The sequence below is a fragment of the Schistosoma haematobium genome, chromosome ZW (genome assembly GCF_000699445.3).
Source record: "Schistosoma haematobium chromosome ZW, whole genome shotgun sequence".
Lineage (NCBI taxonomy): Eukaryota > Metazoa > Platyhelminthes > Trematoda > Strigeidida > Schistosomatidae > Schistosoma > Schistosoma haematobium.
This window is the reverse complement of record NC_067195.1, coordinates 87,217,333-87,230,510: the sequence shown is the minus strand read 5'-3', so window position 1 is coordinate 87,230,510 and position 13,178 is coordinate 87,217,333. Positions and strand designations below refer to the sequence as shown.

Below are 13,178 nucleotides of genomic sequence, written 5' to 3'. Positions count from 1 at the left end.
ACTAAGAGTAACAGAAATAACGCAATTGAATTAAGAAGTGAGACACAAGCACAAACGAATGTATTGTATTTGGAATTCGAAATCGAGCATTCAACAAGTACAAAGGTATCATTAGTTCATTCAAACACCACATCTGCCACAGCTTAAATAGGAGTAAAAGTGTTTTTAATCGGTTTTACGTCTTCTCCTTTATCCTGAGTCTGTCCGACATTGTGTTGGATAGAAACTTTGTAGTATCTAGAATGTGCTGATTAGTATTGGAATTAACAAACAAAACCGGGACAGACTCACTTGGAATTGTATTCAATCAGCATATCGGTTTTGTACTGAAATCATTATTATCTAGAATTTGAACACTATCCTCCCCCACGAAATAATGTTGGATCTTTATATCCCCAAGTTATGAATAATATGGCTTCGTTTAAAACATATTTCTCACATTGATTGGAGTATACATTGGAAGTGAATTTGTGATAAGGATTAACAGCAATTGATGTGAAATAATCTGAATTGTAATCAGAATGGAACTCATTTAATACTCGTGCTTCTCATTGAACACGTTTCCCACAAGAAACAAATGAATTATGGGGACAAATAATGTTTGGTATGACATCAAGACTTGACTCTTCTGGAATAGTTTCCTCGAATTCATTAAGAATGTCATTGCAGATTAAAGGATCATTAGAAAAATCAGCATCTATCAAAAATACATCAGGTTTTCGATCATAATTTTGTTCACTCAACATATTTTCTTCAGATTTGTAAGAAATTTCATCAGAAATATATGAATCATTAGGAAAAGCCATATTTGGTACGATAACATGAGAAATCTGATAAATCGATTGGTTAGAAACTGTTGTTTTGCAAGAATTCTGAATTTCATTTAACTTTGAGCTACTTTGTGACTCTACAATGTCTATTGCAATCGTTGATAAAGATAAATCATCATTATAAATACTCGACTCAGTAGAATCAGAATTACTAGTCTTAATATTAGTTGCAATAAGATGAACATTAGTATTACAGACTGACTATGTCTAATATCACCACATTTAAGGCACTTAGAAATTTACATGAATTAAAAGAGTGGGACTTGCCACAGGACAAACACTGACTAAACTTGTGCCCATCTTCGCGAAATGCATTGCAACTCCTCAATGAATTGTCTGCATAATCTTGAGTATGAACTGGGTTGGGATGACGTAATGTAGTGGAATTTTTTATATCCTCGTGAATCATTTTACGAAATCTTCCTCATTTACCACATTCGAAATTTTTATACTGAACATAGTCTAGCAGCAGTTCATTGAGAGCTGTATAAGGAAGCAAAATGGGCTTTTCCGACATAGTCAGAGTTCTTAATAAGCTGTATGCTTCTTTTCCAATGAATGTGAGGAAGTGTGCCACAATATTAACATCCTCATCATCTTCCTTGGTCATAGCCCAGATTTCGAACCTTTCAAAGTAATCTTCAAAAGCTTCCGAAGTTGAATGAATATCTAACTTTTCCATTACAGGCTCCATCGCGACGCCAGTATTATGTACTGAATTATTTGAATTATAGCACGAACTAAGAGTAACAGAAATAACGCAATTGAATTAAGAAGTGAGACACAAGCACAAACGAATGTATTGTATTTGGAATTCGAAATCGAGCATTCACCAAGTACAAAGGTATCGTTAGTTCATTCAAACACCACACAAATTCTACTTCACAACTCAGAGGACGCCACTGACTCATATCTGATTATTTTTGTCCAAGTTAAATGAAAAACCAAAAGGTCATTGCCACGGAAATATTATCATACAAAAACGAAAGATTTACGGGTTGCCTTCGTGAGGTTCAGCCAAAGGTGAAGAAATGTGTGTGTAGCGGTAAACAAATCCCCAAAATAAATAGCACTAAGTTTTCGACATTGGATGCTGACCATATGTTTTAGTGGACTCATCTAGCTGAAGGCGCTCGGTCAGGCATCCGCACCAGATCACGTGTGGTAACGCCGTGCTCAACATCAACCGCAATCGCTAGCCAGATTAGATCAGAGAATTCCGGTATATTGGTCATCGCCAAATATACTCTTCCGGTCTCCTCGACTCTGTCTTTTGATTTCTCTTGGTGGGAACGAAATATATTAGAAGGTGTTACTGGTAGAAGCGTTGTCAAACACTGAATACCTGTGACATCATCATTGGTGAGCCCGACGTGATCTGGTACACCTAATTGCAACTGTGAGTCTGTTCCTTTTTGGGATTTTTATATATCATTGCCTTATTTTTTATTTTTTTTTAAACATTGTGATTTTTTTTCGTGTTTTTTCTTGGATATATATATATATATATTTTCCCCTCGTTCATTATCGTACTTCATACTTCATCATGACTGAACAGACACCTAAAGTACTCAAGCTTAAGACTTTGTCCCCACCTTCGATTCAACTGATGCCTTTCTGGCCCGACAACATCGAAGCCTGGTTTTGCTACGCAGAAGCCGACTTCTCCGAGCACGGTGTGATCGACACACGTGCACAATTCCTCGCAGTAGTCAAGGCACTACCGCGCGAATTCAACAGGTACGTAACACCTAGTATGTTTACTAGTGATGTTTCCGATCCTTACGAAATCTTAAAACGCTCGATTCTTAAACGAGGAGATCTAACCGATCGACAAAGGTTAGATCAACTCTTCAATAACATCGACCTGCAACACGGTTCTGCGACGGACATGTTGCAACGGATGAGAGAGGTAATAGGCCCAAGAACTTTCGACGAAGGTCTATTCAAACAACTCTTCTTGTCAAAACTTCCCCAACAGGTGCAAGCAGTTCTGGTCTCGTTCCAGAACAACGCCTTGGACGAACTAGCTGTATCTGCCGACCGCATTCTAGAAATTACGAAACCTTCTACTACCGAGGTATTTTCAGTCAAAGAAAAGCCTCACACGACTCAGAATGATATAACCGACTTATGTCACACACTCACGCGTTATCTTAGTCTTCGTACCGACCGTAAGAGATCGCGCACACCACGTAGAAGCATTTCTCGTAAGCGATCTGTCTCTAGACCACGAGAGACAGATAACCCCGACTGGTGCTGGTATCATAACCAGTATGGAAAGCTTTCCAGAAATTGCAGAAAACCCTGCAATTTTCCCAACACGAAACCGACTGATTCGAAAAACATTTCGGGAAACTTCCAGGCCGGCACGCGTTAACGGCAACCGTAGCCGGCGAACAAAGCCGTCTGTTATTCGTCACAGATGTGACAACGAGAGTTCGCTACCTCGTCGACACTGGCGCAGAAGTTAGCGTTCTCCCAGCAAATCCTAACGACCGGCTTCACGAATCGACCCTAAACTTACAGGCGGCAAACGGAAAACCGATCGCTACATATGGCAAAAGGTACGTTTACCTTAACGTGGGTTTACGCAAACCCATACACTGGATTTTCGTTGTTGCAGATGTTTCTATACCAATCATTTGTATGGACCTTCTACAACACCACAATCTGATCATCGATACGCGCAAACGGAGGCTAGTAGACGGAAACACTAATTTGTCCGTTTGCGTAACTTCTTTTACTGGTTGTAGAGTATCCCCAGTCACAGTTAAACATATGATAGACCCACTCTATCAACCACTACTCGATAAGTACCCTGGGATACAACAAACTCAACCGAAACTACCGTGTGTAACCAGCAACGTTACACATCACATCACGACTACAGGACCACCTGTATTCTCTAAAGCACGACGACTAGCTCCTGAAAAGCTAAGGTTAGCGAAAAACGAATTCGATCACATGATGGACTTAGGAATCATACGACCGTCAAGTAGCCCATATGCATCTCCGTTGCACATGGTCCCTAAAAAGGACAGCAACGATTGGCGTCCAACTGGTGACTATCGGCGATTGAACGCGAAAACCATTCCCGATCGTTACCCGTTGCCTCACATTCACGATTTGACAGCTACCTTGAAAGGTACAACTGTCTTTTCGAAAATCGACTTGGTTAAAGCGTATAACCAAATCCCTATGGCTACTGACGACATACCGAAAACAGCTATCATAACTCCTTTCGGACTCTATGAATTTTTGCGAATGCCTTTCGGTCTAAGGAATGCTGCTCAAACATTCCAAAGATTCATAGACGACGTTTTTCGAGGTCTCAACTTCGTACACGCGTATGTTGATGACTGTCTAATCGCAAGTCCGGACAGAGAAACACATCTCAAGCATCTGGATCTTGTTTTCGAACGACTTCAAAAACATGGCATTACTGTAAACGTTCAGAAATGCCAATTCGGAACCGACTCGTTAGACTTTCTGGGACACACTATCGATGCTCAAGGCATTCAACCTCTTAGGACCAAAGTGGCGGCCATTCTGGATTACCCAGAACCGACCACCGTCAAGCAATTACGCACGTTCAACGGCCTCGTAAGTTTCTATAGACGTTTCATACCCAAATGCGCATTACTTATGAAACCTCTGACCGACCAACTTCGTGGAAATGCGAAATCCATTAATTTGGACGACACCGCACGAAAAGCATTCTCCACAGTTAAGGAACTGATTGCTAAAGCAACAATGCTCGCACATCAGGACACCCGAGCACCCATTAGCATCGCAGTAGACGCATCCGACTCAGCAATCGGAGGAGTCTTACAACAATGGGTTAACAACTCCTGGCAACCCTTGGCATTTTTCTCTAGAAGATTGCTAGACACCGAATCGAGGTACAGCACATTCGGTAGGGAACTCCTAGCTATGTATTGTGCTGTACGGCATTTCCAACACTACATCGAAGGTCGTGAATTCACTCTTTTCACGGACCATAAACCGCTCACTTTCTCGTTAAGCTCTCCTTCTGACAAGTACTCTCCCCGTGAGTCTCGACAACTGGACTACATTTCGCAGTTTACTTCAGACATTCAACACATCTCTGGAGCAAACAATGTAGTTGCAGACGCTTTATCTCGCATAACTTCCTTGAACAGTTTCCAAGGAATCGACCTTCTTAAACTCGCCGAGCTTCAAAAAGAAGACACTGATCTTCAGCACGAGTTATCGTCCACAACACTTAAACTACGCATCAAACAGATGGGAACAGGTAAGGAAACTCTACTTTGTGACACATCTACAGGTAGGGATCGCCCAATCGTGCCGAAACATTATCGACTCAATGTCTTCAACACATTGCACAAACTTTCGCATCCAGGTGTTCGTGCAACCATCAAGCTTATAGCAGAACGGTTTTGCTGGCCTGGAATGAATAAAGACGTGAGGGAGTGGGCACGCTCCTGTGTAAGCTGCCAAAAATCTAAGGTTATCAGACACAATAAATGTCCCTTAGGCTCGTTTAAAACTCCCGATGCTCGTTTCGACCATGTTCATTTGGATTTGGTAGGACCTTTACCAGATTCAAATGGATACTCTTATCTCTTAACCTGCGTTGACCGTTTCACTCGATGGCCAGAAGCAGTACCTATTAAGGACATCACTGCTGAAACAGTGGCCCGCACCTTCGTCGAACGATGGGTAGCAAACTTTGGCTGCCCTTCTACCATCACCACAGACCGCGGACGTCAGTTTGAATCTGATCTTTTCCGTCGTCTGACCACACTTTTAGGAATCACTCGCTTCCGAACGACCGCCTACCATCCACAAGCAAACGGGTTGGTAGAACGTTTTCACCGACAACTGAAAGCTTCGCTATCAGCAGCAAACGTTTCACAGTGGACCGACGCTCTTCCACTCGTCTTACTAGGTATCCGCAATGCAGTGAAAGCTGACATTGGATACACTGCGGCTCAACTCGTTTATGGAACGACACTTCGACTTCCAGGAGAATTCGTGGATCCTTCATCCTCTTCAATGAACATGGATCTAACCTCCTACACGAACAGGCTTACAAACGCAATGCGTTCAGTTAAACCTGCTTTCACTCGACCTCAATCAACTGATGTTTTCGTTCAACCTGACTTACGATATAGTACACATGTTTTCGTTCGTCGAGACTCGCATCGACGACCATTCGAATCAGCATACGAAGGACCCTTCAAAGTTCTTCAACGTGAATCTAAGTACTATATAGTCGATAAGAACGGAACCAACGATAGCATCAGCATCGATCGCTTAAAAGCAGCGTATTTAGAAGGAAATCCTATCTACGTGGATTTTCCTTCGGTACAATCGAACGACACGACTCCGACACTTATAATACCTCATCCGACAACCAACACACACGAAGATACTTCGACAGTATCCGAAAATAAACTTAAAACGACGCGTTCTGGAAGAAGGGTGAGATTTCCAGAACATTTAAACGACTATTGCACGTAAGGCACTTCTCGAAATTTTATATTTTTTTTTTTAAAAAAAAAACAATTTTAATATGCTCATATATTTTTATTTCTATTTAAAAAAACAAAACAAAAGAAACAATTTTTTTAATGCTATTACGTGTTCATGAGTTTATTTTCCATTTTTTTCCGCCGACATTGTGTTTTTACGCACATACGAGTGTATTTCGACATGCACTTACATTTTCTTTTTTCTTTTCCAGGACGGCTGGAAAAGAACGATGACGTTTATGAGGATCCGAAATTTTCATTGTACATTTTCTTTTTTTACTATGTTGTACCTCCGTCCCATATAGTAAGGAAAGACGACCAGACGCTGCTAAATTTAGTAAGCTATCAGAAGAGTGTTTACCAACGACAAACTCGTTGGGTTTAAACTTCTGGCTGGCCACGTCTTAGGGTCGTCACTGCCCCACTAGGGGGGGAGTGATCTGTAGCGGTAAATAAATCCCCAAAATAAATAGCACTAAGTTTTCGACATTGGATGCTGACCATATGTTTTAGTGGACTCACCTAGCTGAAGGCGCTCGGTCAGGCATCCGCACCAGATCACGTGTGGTAACGCCGTGCTCAACATCAACCGCAATCGCTAGCCAGATTAGATCAGAGAATTCCGGTATATTGGTCATCGCCAAATATACTCTTCCGGTCTCCTCGACTCTGTCTTTTGATTTCTCTTGGTGGGAACGAAATATATTAGAAGGTGTTACTGGTAGAAGCGTTGTCAAACACTGAATACCTGTGACATCATCATGTGTAACGTTAGGCATGTGTAATTCGTCTTTCGATAGAGAACCGAACACGAGACAATTCTCTTACAATCCAACGAAAGATCTGCCAAGAATACAGCTTATTCTTGAGCAATTTCCATTAAGTAACGATAAAGAATAAAGTTGGGGAGGTGTTCAACAAGATATACACACAAAATATCTATCTATGTTCATTAACCAATTACGGTTTACTAAGATTGGATATGGGTATATGAAATACAAATATGAAAATCTTATTCAGGGTAACTTGACTGTAAACTTGATAACTTAACAATTCTCATCTCATGTAGAGCATACTGAAATTAAAGATAATGTTTTTCGCTATTTAGATTAGACTTAGGTATTATTTTACATACACTGGTGTGGTTTTCATTTTCATCAAATGGATAAAGTGTCAAACGAAATAACCATCTGGCTTTTAAATATATTGAGTCATAATTTTGCACTTAGACTAGTGACCAAATTGTAACTTGATCGATTGGATTTACCCAGCACTAAAGGACTAGACAAACATGGCATTAGTCATTACGCAGTAACCGATCAATGTAGACATCTCAGTAGTGATGGCCCAAACTGAGGAGCCAGTTTCAAATCCGAAACGTAGCATTAGTTCGGCACGGACTGGCGGGTAAGCCACGGATTTTCGCGCACACGTTACATATTGTCGTGGATTTTTTGTGTCGTTATTTAACAGCTATTAACAGGCTTTTTTGCATGACACATCAATTTCTGTATTGCTAGTGCTTGTAACATAGTTTTTATTCCAATTTATTGGCAGTTTGACGTATTTCTTGCTCACCACGTAAGTAAATCTGAAGTTAGCTTAATATAGTTATTTGTAACAATACAAACTCAAGCAAGTAAAGTTCACCGTGTTACTAGTCAAAAAATACATCACAGATTGAGTTTTCATGAAAATGAACCGTAAAATCTTTTACATATGGTTCACCTCCTTGATTGCGGTGACGGTGAACATGGATGTCGGTAGTTGTTTATAAAATGTAAGTAGAAGCAATTAAGCGTTAACCTAATTGTGAATATTATATAACTTGTTTGTATTTAGCCATAAACAGTTATATCCATTAGAGGTACCATTGTTTTGTACTGAAGTGACATAATTATGTAACGTATCTGAGAAAAATTATGTGAGTGACAATTGACGTTTATAGTGTTGTCCAGCGGCTTTGTGAACGTCTGCAGTAATAGTGTATAACACCACATCAAGTAGGAACAAAATCTTCATGAGTAAAACGATCGGTGTTTCTTTTGAGCATGGTGACACAACCATGTTTTTTAGTTAATACTGATTTGTGACGTGTTTGTTATAGGGTTCACAAATGAGTTATTATAAACTCTTCACTCCGTCTCGGTAATACAGTTGTTGTGTTACTTAGGAAGTTATGAATGAATGTCACTACTTGTAAATAAAAGACTTATAGGCACAGTCTGTTACTTGCTATTTGAATAACTTATTGAATATGATACTGAGAACAAAGTTTAATTGTTTGTCTCAAAACGGATTTGTTGTTTTTCAGAATAGTATGAAGCTTATGGAATTTAGGATTACGGAAGATCGTGTGGAAAACCGGTTTACAAGTTTACGATAACTGTTTTATATTGCCCACTGCTATGTTCACTCATCTAATGAATTATTTAAATATAAATATAACAACCATAAGCAGTGTTTTACATTATAAATCCTGTAAGTTTGTATAATTATGGTCTAAATAAAGCCAAAACAAATATTGACGCAGAATCATGTGACTGCATTACATTTCGTGGTTTCTCACAAGTTGCATACAACTGAATATGCATTATAATTTAAGATTGAGGGAAGAAATAGTATGAAAGATAATAGAAAGCAAAGAATTGGAATGACCTAGGTTATCAATAATAACTATACATATGTATATGCTTGAACAGGTCAAAGGTCATTTGATGTTAGACTTAAGGGAACATAAAGGATGGGTGGTGTAATAGTCGAGTGAAGCTCAGAAGCATACAAGATAAATTGTGTGATAATTCTAGATGTAATGAATAAATCAGTGAATTAAGAACTAATAAGATAAGTGAAGACAATCTGAAGAGTTAACATAATTTAGCAAAGAAGTGTGAGTGGAAGGGTGGTCTAAGGATTACGTAATCCACCTTATCAGGGAACTAGCTGCATGAAATTGTCTAGTCCCATACTAATACTAACTTGATAATGGACGTAATCTGACAACGAAAAATATGTAAGGCGGTTGTTTAATCTGTAAGGTTTTACGTGGAAGTCGCATTGTTGTTTTATTTGACTCGTTGATTCATCACAATGAACAACGATATAACGCTAAATTCTAACGACAGTTCGTAACTAATACAGTAGTACAAATTCTTAATTTTCACACACAATTATTCGTTAAAGCGATTGGTAAACCTCCCCATGAAAGTATGAAGAAGAAAATAAAAAAATGAGAAAAAGTTTATTGATTTTTCATGACTACTAAAGTGGAAAGATAAGTTTACAAGTTGTATAAATAGTGGTATAAAATAAAGCCACAAAGAACTGTTAATCGTAAACCTGCTGTCTAGCTGTTTATAATTCTTAAGTAAAAATTGTAGACTTTTCTCTCCACCTGATTCGCGAAGAGTTCACCATATTTCTCAACAATTTGTTGTTTGCACATTCTTTGGAGCCGTTGAAGTTGTATATATTCTTTACTCCGTCTCCGTAATGAAATTCCTGTGTTGTTTTGTAAGTTGTACCTATTGTCTAATTTCCATCTGCAGCAACACCTAAGAAGTTGATGAGCTATGCAGTTTATATTTTATAATTTAAATAGCTTACCTGTTAGATTTCGTCTTTTAACATATGCCAGCAGGAGATGGCGGCACGGATATCGACACATATTAAACGTGCTACAATTACATTGACAAATACTTACATCCACTTCGTAATGTCCGCTGTCAACCATAAACAACCACTCGCCGCTTTCATATTCTAAGTTAACAAAACGCATTTTTTTAAGTTCGCATAACACCTTGGATCTTGCAAATGGAGTCAACATGTTAAGTAAGGGGATAAGACGCTGTGGAGCATCATAATTGTATGTTCTTCCACTGATTATTTGGTCTTCAATGCTTTTTCTAGAGAATGTCATTGAACTCCACTTAAAAGCCTTGTACATGCATTTGTGCAAGCTGTCGCTTTTGCGTACATATCTTTTTATCTGCCTATTTAATGACTCAACACGATTATTCGTGTTGTTACCCAAAGTTAATACACTGCCGTAAAAGGCACGCGCCCACATTGTTTTACGTGGCATCCAGAAACGTGATAGGTACAGTTCGACCTCGACCCCAATTGTCTGTCACCACTAATTGGAATAATGAATATCTATATAGTAGAACAAAACGAAAATCATACTCACTTTTTATTATTAGTTTTATAAGTAGAATCAATACACACGACTTCGGGATACTGATTGTACAGCCGTATCTGATCATAACTGCTGAAGCATATCGCCGTAATACATCCATTTTCTGCATGCTCTCTAACTTCACCGTTTTGTCGCATGATCTGCAATACCTGCTTCCGAGTCCAACCTGAAATATATTTATATACACTTACCAGTGGAGAGTTCAGTTTTCATATTTTTGACATCAGCAGCGGTCACCTGCTTACCTGTTCTTTCCTTAATACTTTCGATAACTTCGTCCGTCGACTGACAGTGCAATATAACTGGTTTCAAGTTTTCTTTTTCTTCTGATGACAATCGTCTACTCAACGGATCACAAACCATCCACGAACTTGTACACGGATGGTTGTGAGACATGTTGTAAGATTTTATAACGTATTGTTGACCCTCCAATCTTACGCGAAACATCGATTGGCAATTTAAAAATTTAGACCTTAAATGTAACACATTAGTTAGAGTCCTCACGGTTTTTTATTCACATTCAGACCTTCTGATTTACGTTTACGACCAAACGTGCAACGAAACACTACAAACAAGTATTTATATCTCACATCCTTCAACAATCTACTTTCTGCGTGAACATAGTGTGTATGGGTCATCTGAGAAAACATAGATTTATCCTATCATACTTTATGGAAATCCTTTAGCGCATTATCTAATTCAATCCAGCTTCCGAATCTCTTGTTCAGCATAATACGTTGGAACGCGTCGCTTACGTCCACTGAAATTTCACTTGAGCATGAAGCACCAGAGACAACATACAATAGTTATTAAAAAAGGTTATTCCTTGAAAAAAATTAACTGAAGGAAGAACATCAAATATTTAGGACTTACCCTTCAGTTGACATTTCGTCTTAACTCACAAAAACTATGCGCATCTATAAACTTTTACGTTATTTTATCTTTCTTACGTTGTTTTCTGGACCTTATCAACAAATTATATATAGCTGTTGACTTTCACTACGGCACTTAGGACCACAGATCAAGTTTCGAAGGAACAACAGAGCTAAAGTGTGCACTACAAAACAGAAAATACTCAGTTAATGCTTTTAGCAGTTATTTAGTGTTTATTATGCATCAAAAGATGACTTATATATGGAAACATTTAATACTCATAGGACCCCACACACACGGCAATTGAAATACGGAATGCCCGCTTCCAGTTAGCGCGTTCAAGGTCGTTGAAACGAAACGGCGGACAGGTTTGAAAGGGATTACCGTTTTTACCTTGCCCATTAGTTCTCATAAGACTATAAGTCCAACTCTCTGACAAGTTCCGACTAGCAAGAAGCATAATTCAAAGATTTCCTGTCGAATTCCTGAAAGAATATTGTCAGTTAAATCTCACATATATACAGGCTTATCGAAAAATTGAATCAGTCGAAATACTGAATAAATATTGAAAAATTATATATACATAGGATAGGACAAACCAGCTTCCATCTGAAGAGAAAATTAGGAAAAGACGCTGAAATTGTACAGGACACGCACTACGGAAATCAAACGGCATCACGAGGGAAGCCAACACTTCGAATCTTGAAGGGAAACGGAAAAGAGGAAAATCAACGAACACGTTGGGAATCCGAGTCATTTTATTTATTTATTTATTCGGACACGTAGATATTGGTACAAGGGGGCACCAAATACATATGCGCCACACAAATCTCAGTTGATTTTTGTGAAAACTGTGATACCGAACGGGTGCCCAAACCAAAGCACGTGGTCTTATTAGGAGGACACATCCAGAACCTTCGACCTACAGGTCTGCTCCACAAGGCAGTGGAGCATCGTAAGGAGATGCAGTCTCATGGTAGCCAGTGACCAACGATTGGTTCATACGCATGTAGCGTGGTGTCGAGTCGCGGTTGACTATGAACACCGCTACCAAGAAACACGTGCCAAGTAAATCAGAAGGCGAAGGTTGAACATAACCAAATAAATCCATAAAATCCCCGAGAAGCCAAATATCAGAAGGCAATTAATGGACCAAATCGAGATATATTCGCTGGCGATCTCGTGGTATCGAAAGGATACCGAGATCGTGCCAGGATACAAGCTTGGTTACAGAACGTAACCGAATTCGCGCGAAGTCACAATCAAAGTGTAAGAATAAGAATGGAAGCACAATATAGCTGTCATTAGCACAGTCAAACAAAAGCACATTAAAACAAGCACTGGAACAGTTGGTTATAATAATAATTGTTTTTATTAAACCAGTCGTGTTCTCGTGATAAATGTGAGTCACTACACGCCATTTGGCCTCTTAGGATACTGGAGCCCATGTGCACCATTGGTTTTGAATCAGGGTGATCCAACTCCCCTAGGTAAAATCTCAGTGTTCACCAGCCCAGTTAAAGCATTAGACATTCGCTTTTCGTCCTCTCAATTTCTTAAACAACAATGATCGGAGTCAGACATTACCAGGATGACTAGCAACTGCATAAGACTGCTCACGACAGGGTTAGATGGAGAGTGCTGGTAGGCGGCCAATGCTCCTCCATGAGGGGTTAAATGCGTAAATACATATATAATGCTTATTGAAAAGGATGAAACTAGCTTACCAGTTAACTGTAATTCATAACCACCTGA

General features: G+C 39.2%; 1 protein-coding gene across 1 annotated transcript; it reads right to left on the bottom strand.

Moving 5' to 3' along the window:
* Window positions 1-9,575: 9,575 nt before the first annotated feature.
* MS3_00004656 (uncharacterized protein) lies at window positions 9,576-12,679 on the bottom strand. The gene is made up of 4 exons (XM_051212600.1): window positions 10,742-12,679; window positions 10,542-10,702; window positions 9,959-10,507; window positions 9,576-9,922 (listed from the first exon to the last, which is right to left on the bottom strand). The coding sequence occupies exons 3-4, from the start codon at window positions 10,434-10,436 to the stop codon at window positions 9,699-9,701; spliced, it is 702 nt and encodes a 233-aa protein (XP_051072792.1). The 5' UTR covers window positions 10,437-10,507; window positions 10,542-10,702; window positions 10,742-12,679; the 3' UTR covers window positions 9,576-9,698.
* Between the last annotated feature and the right edge of the window lie 499 nt (window positions 12,680-13,178).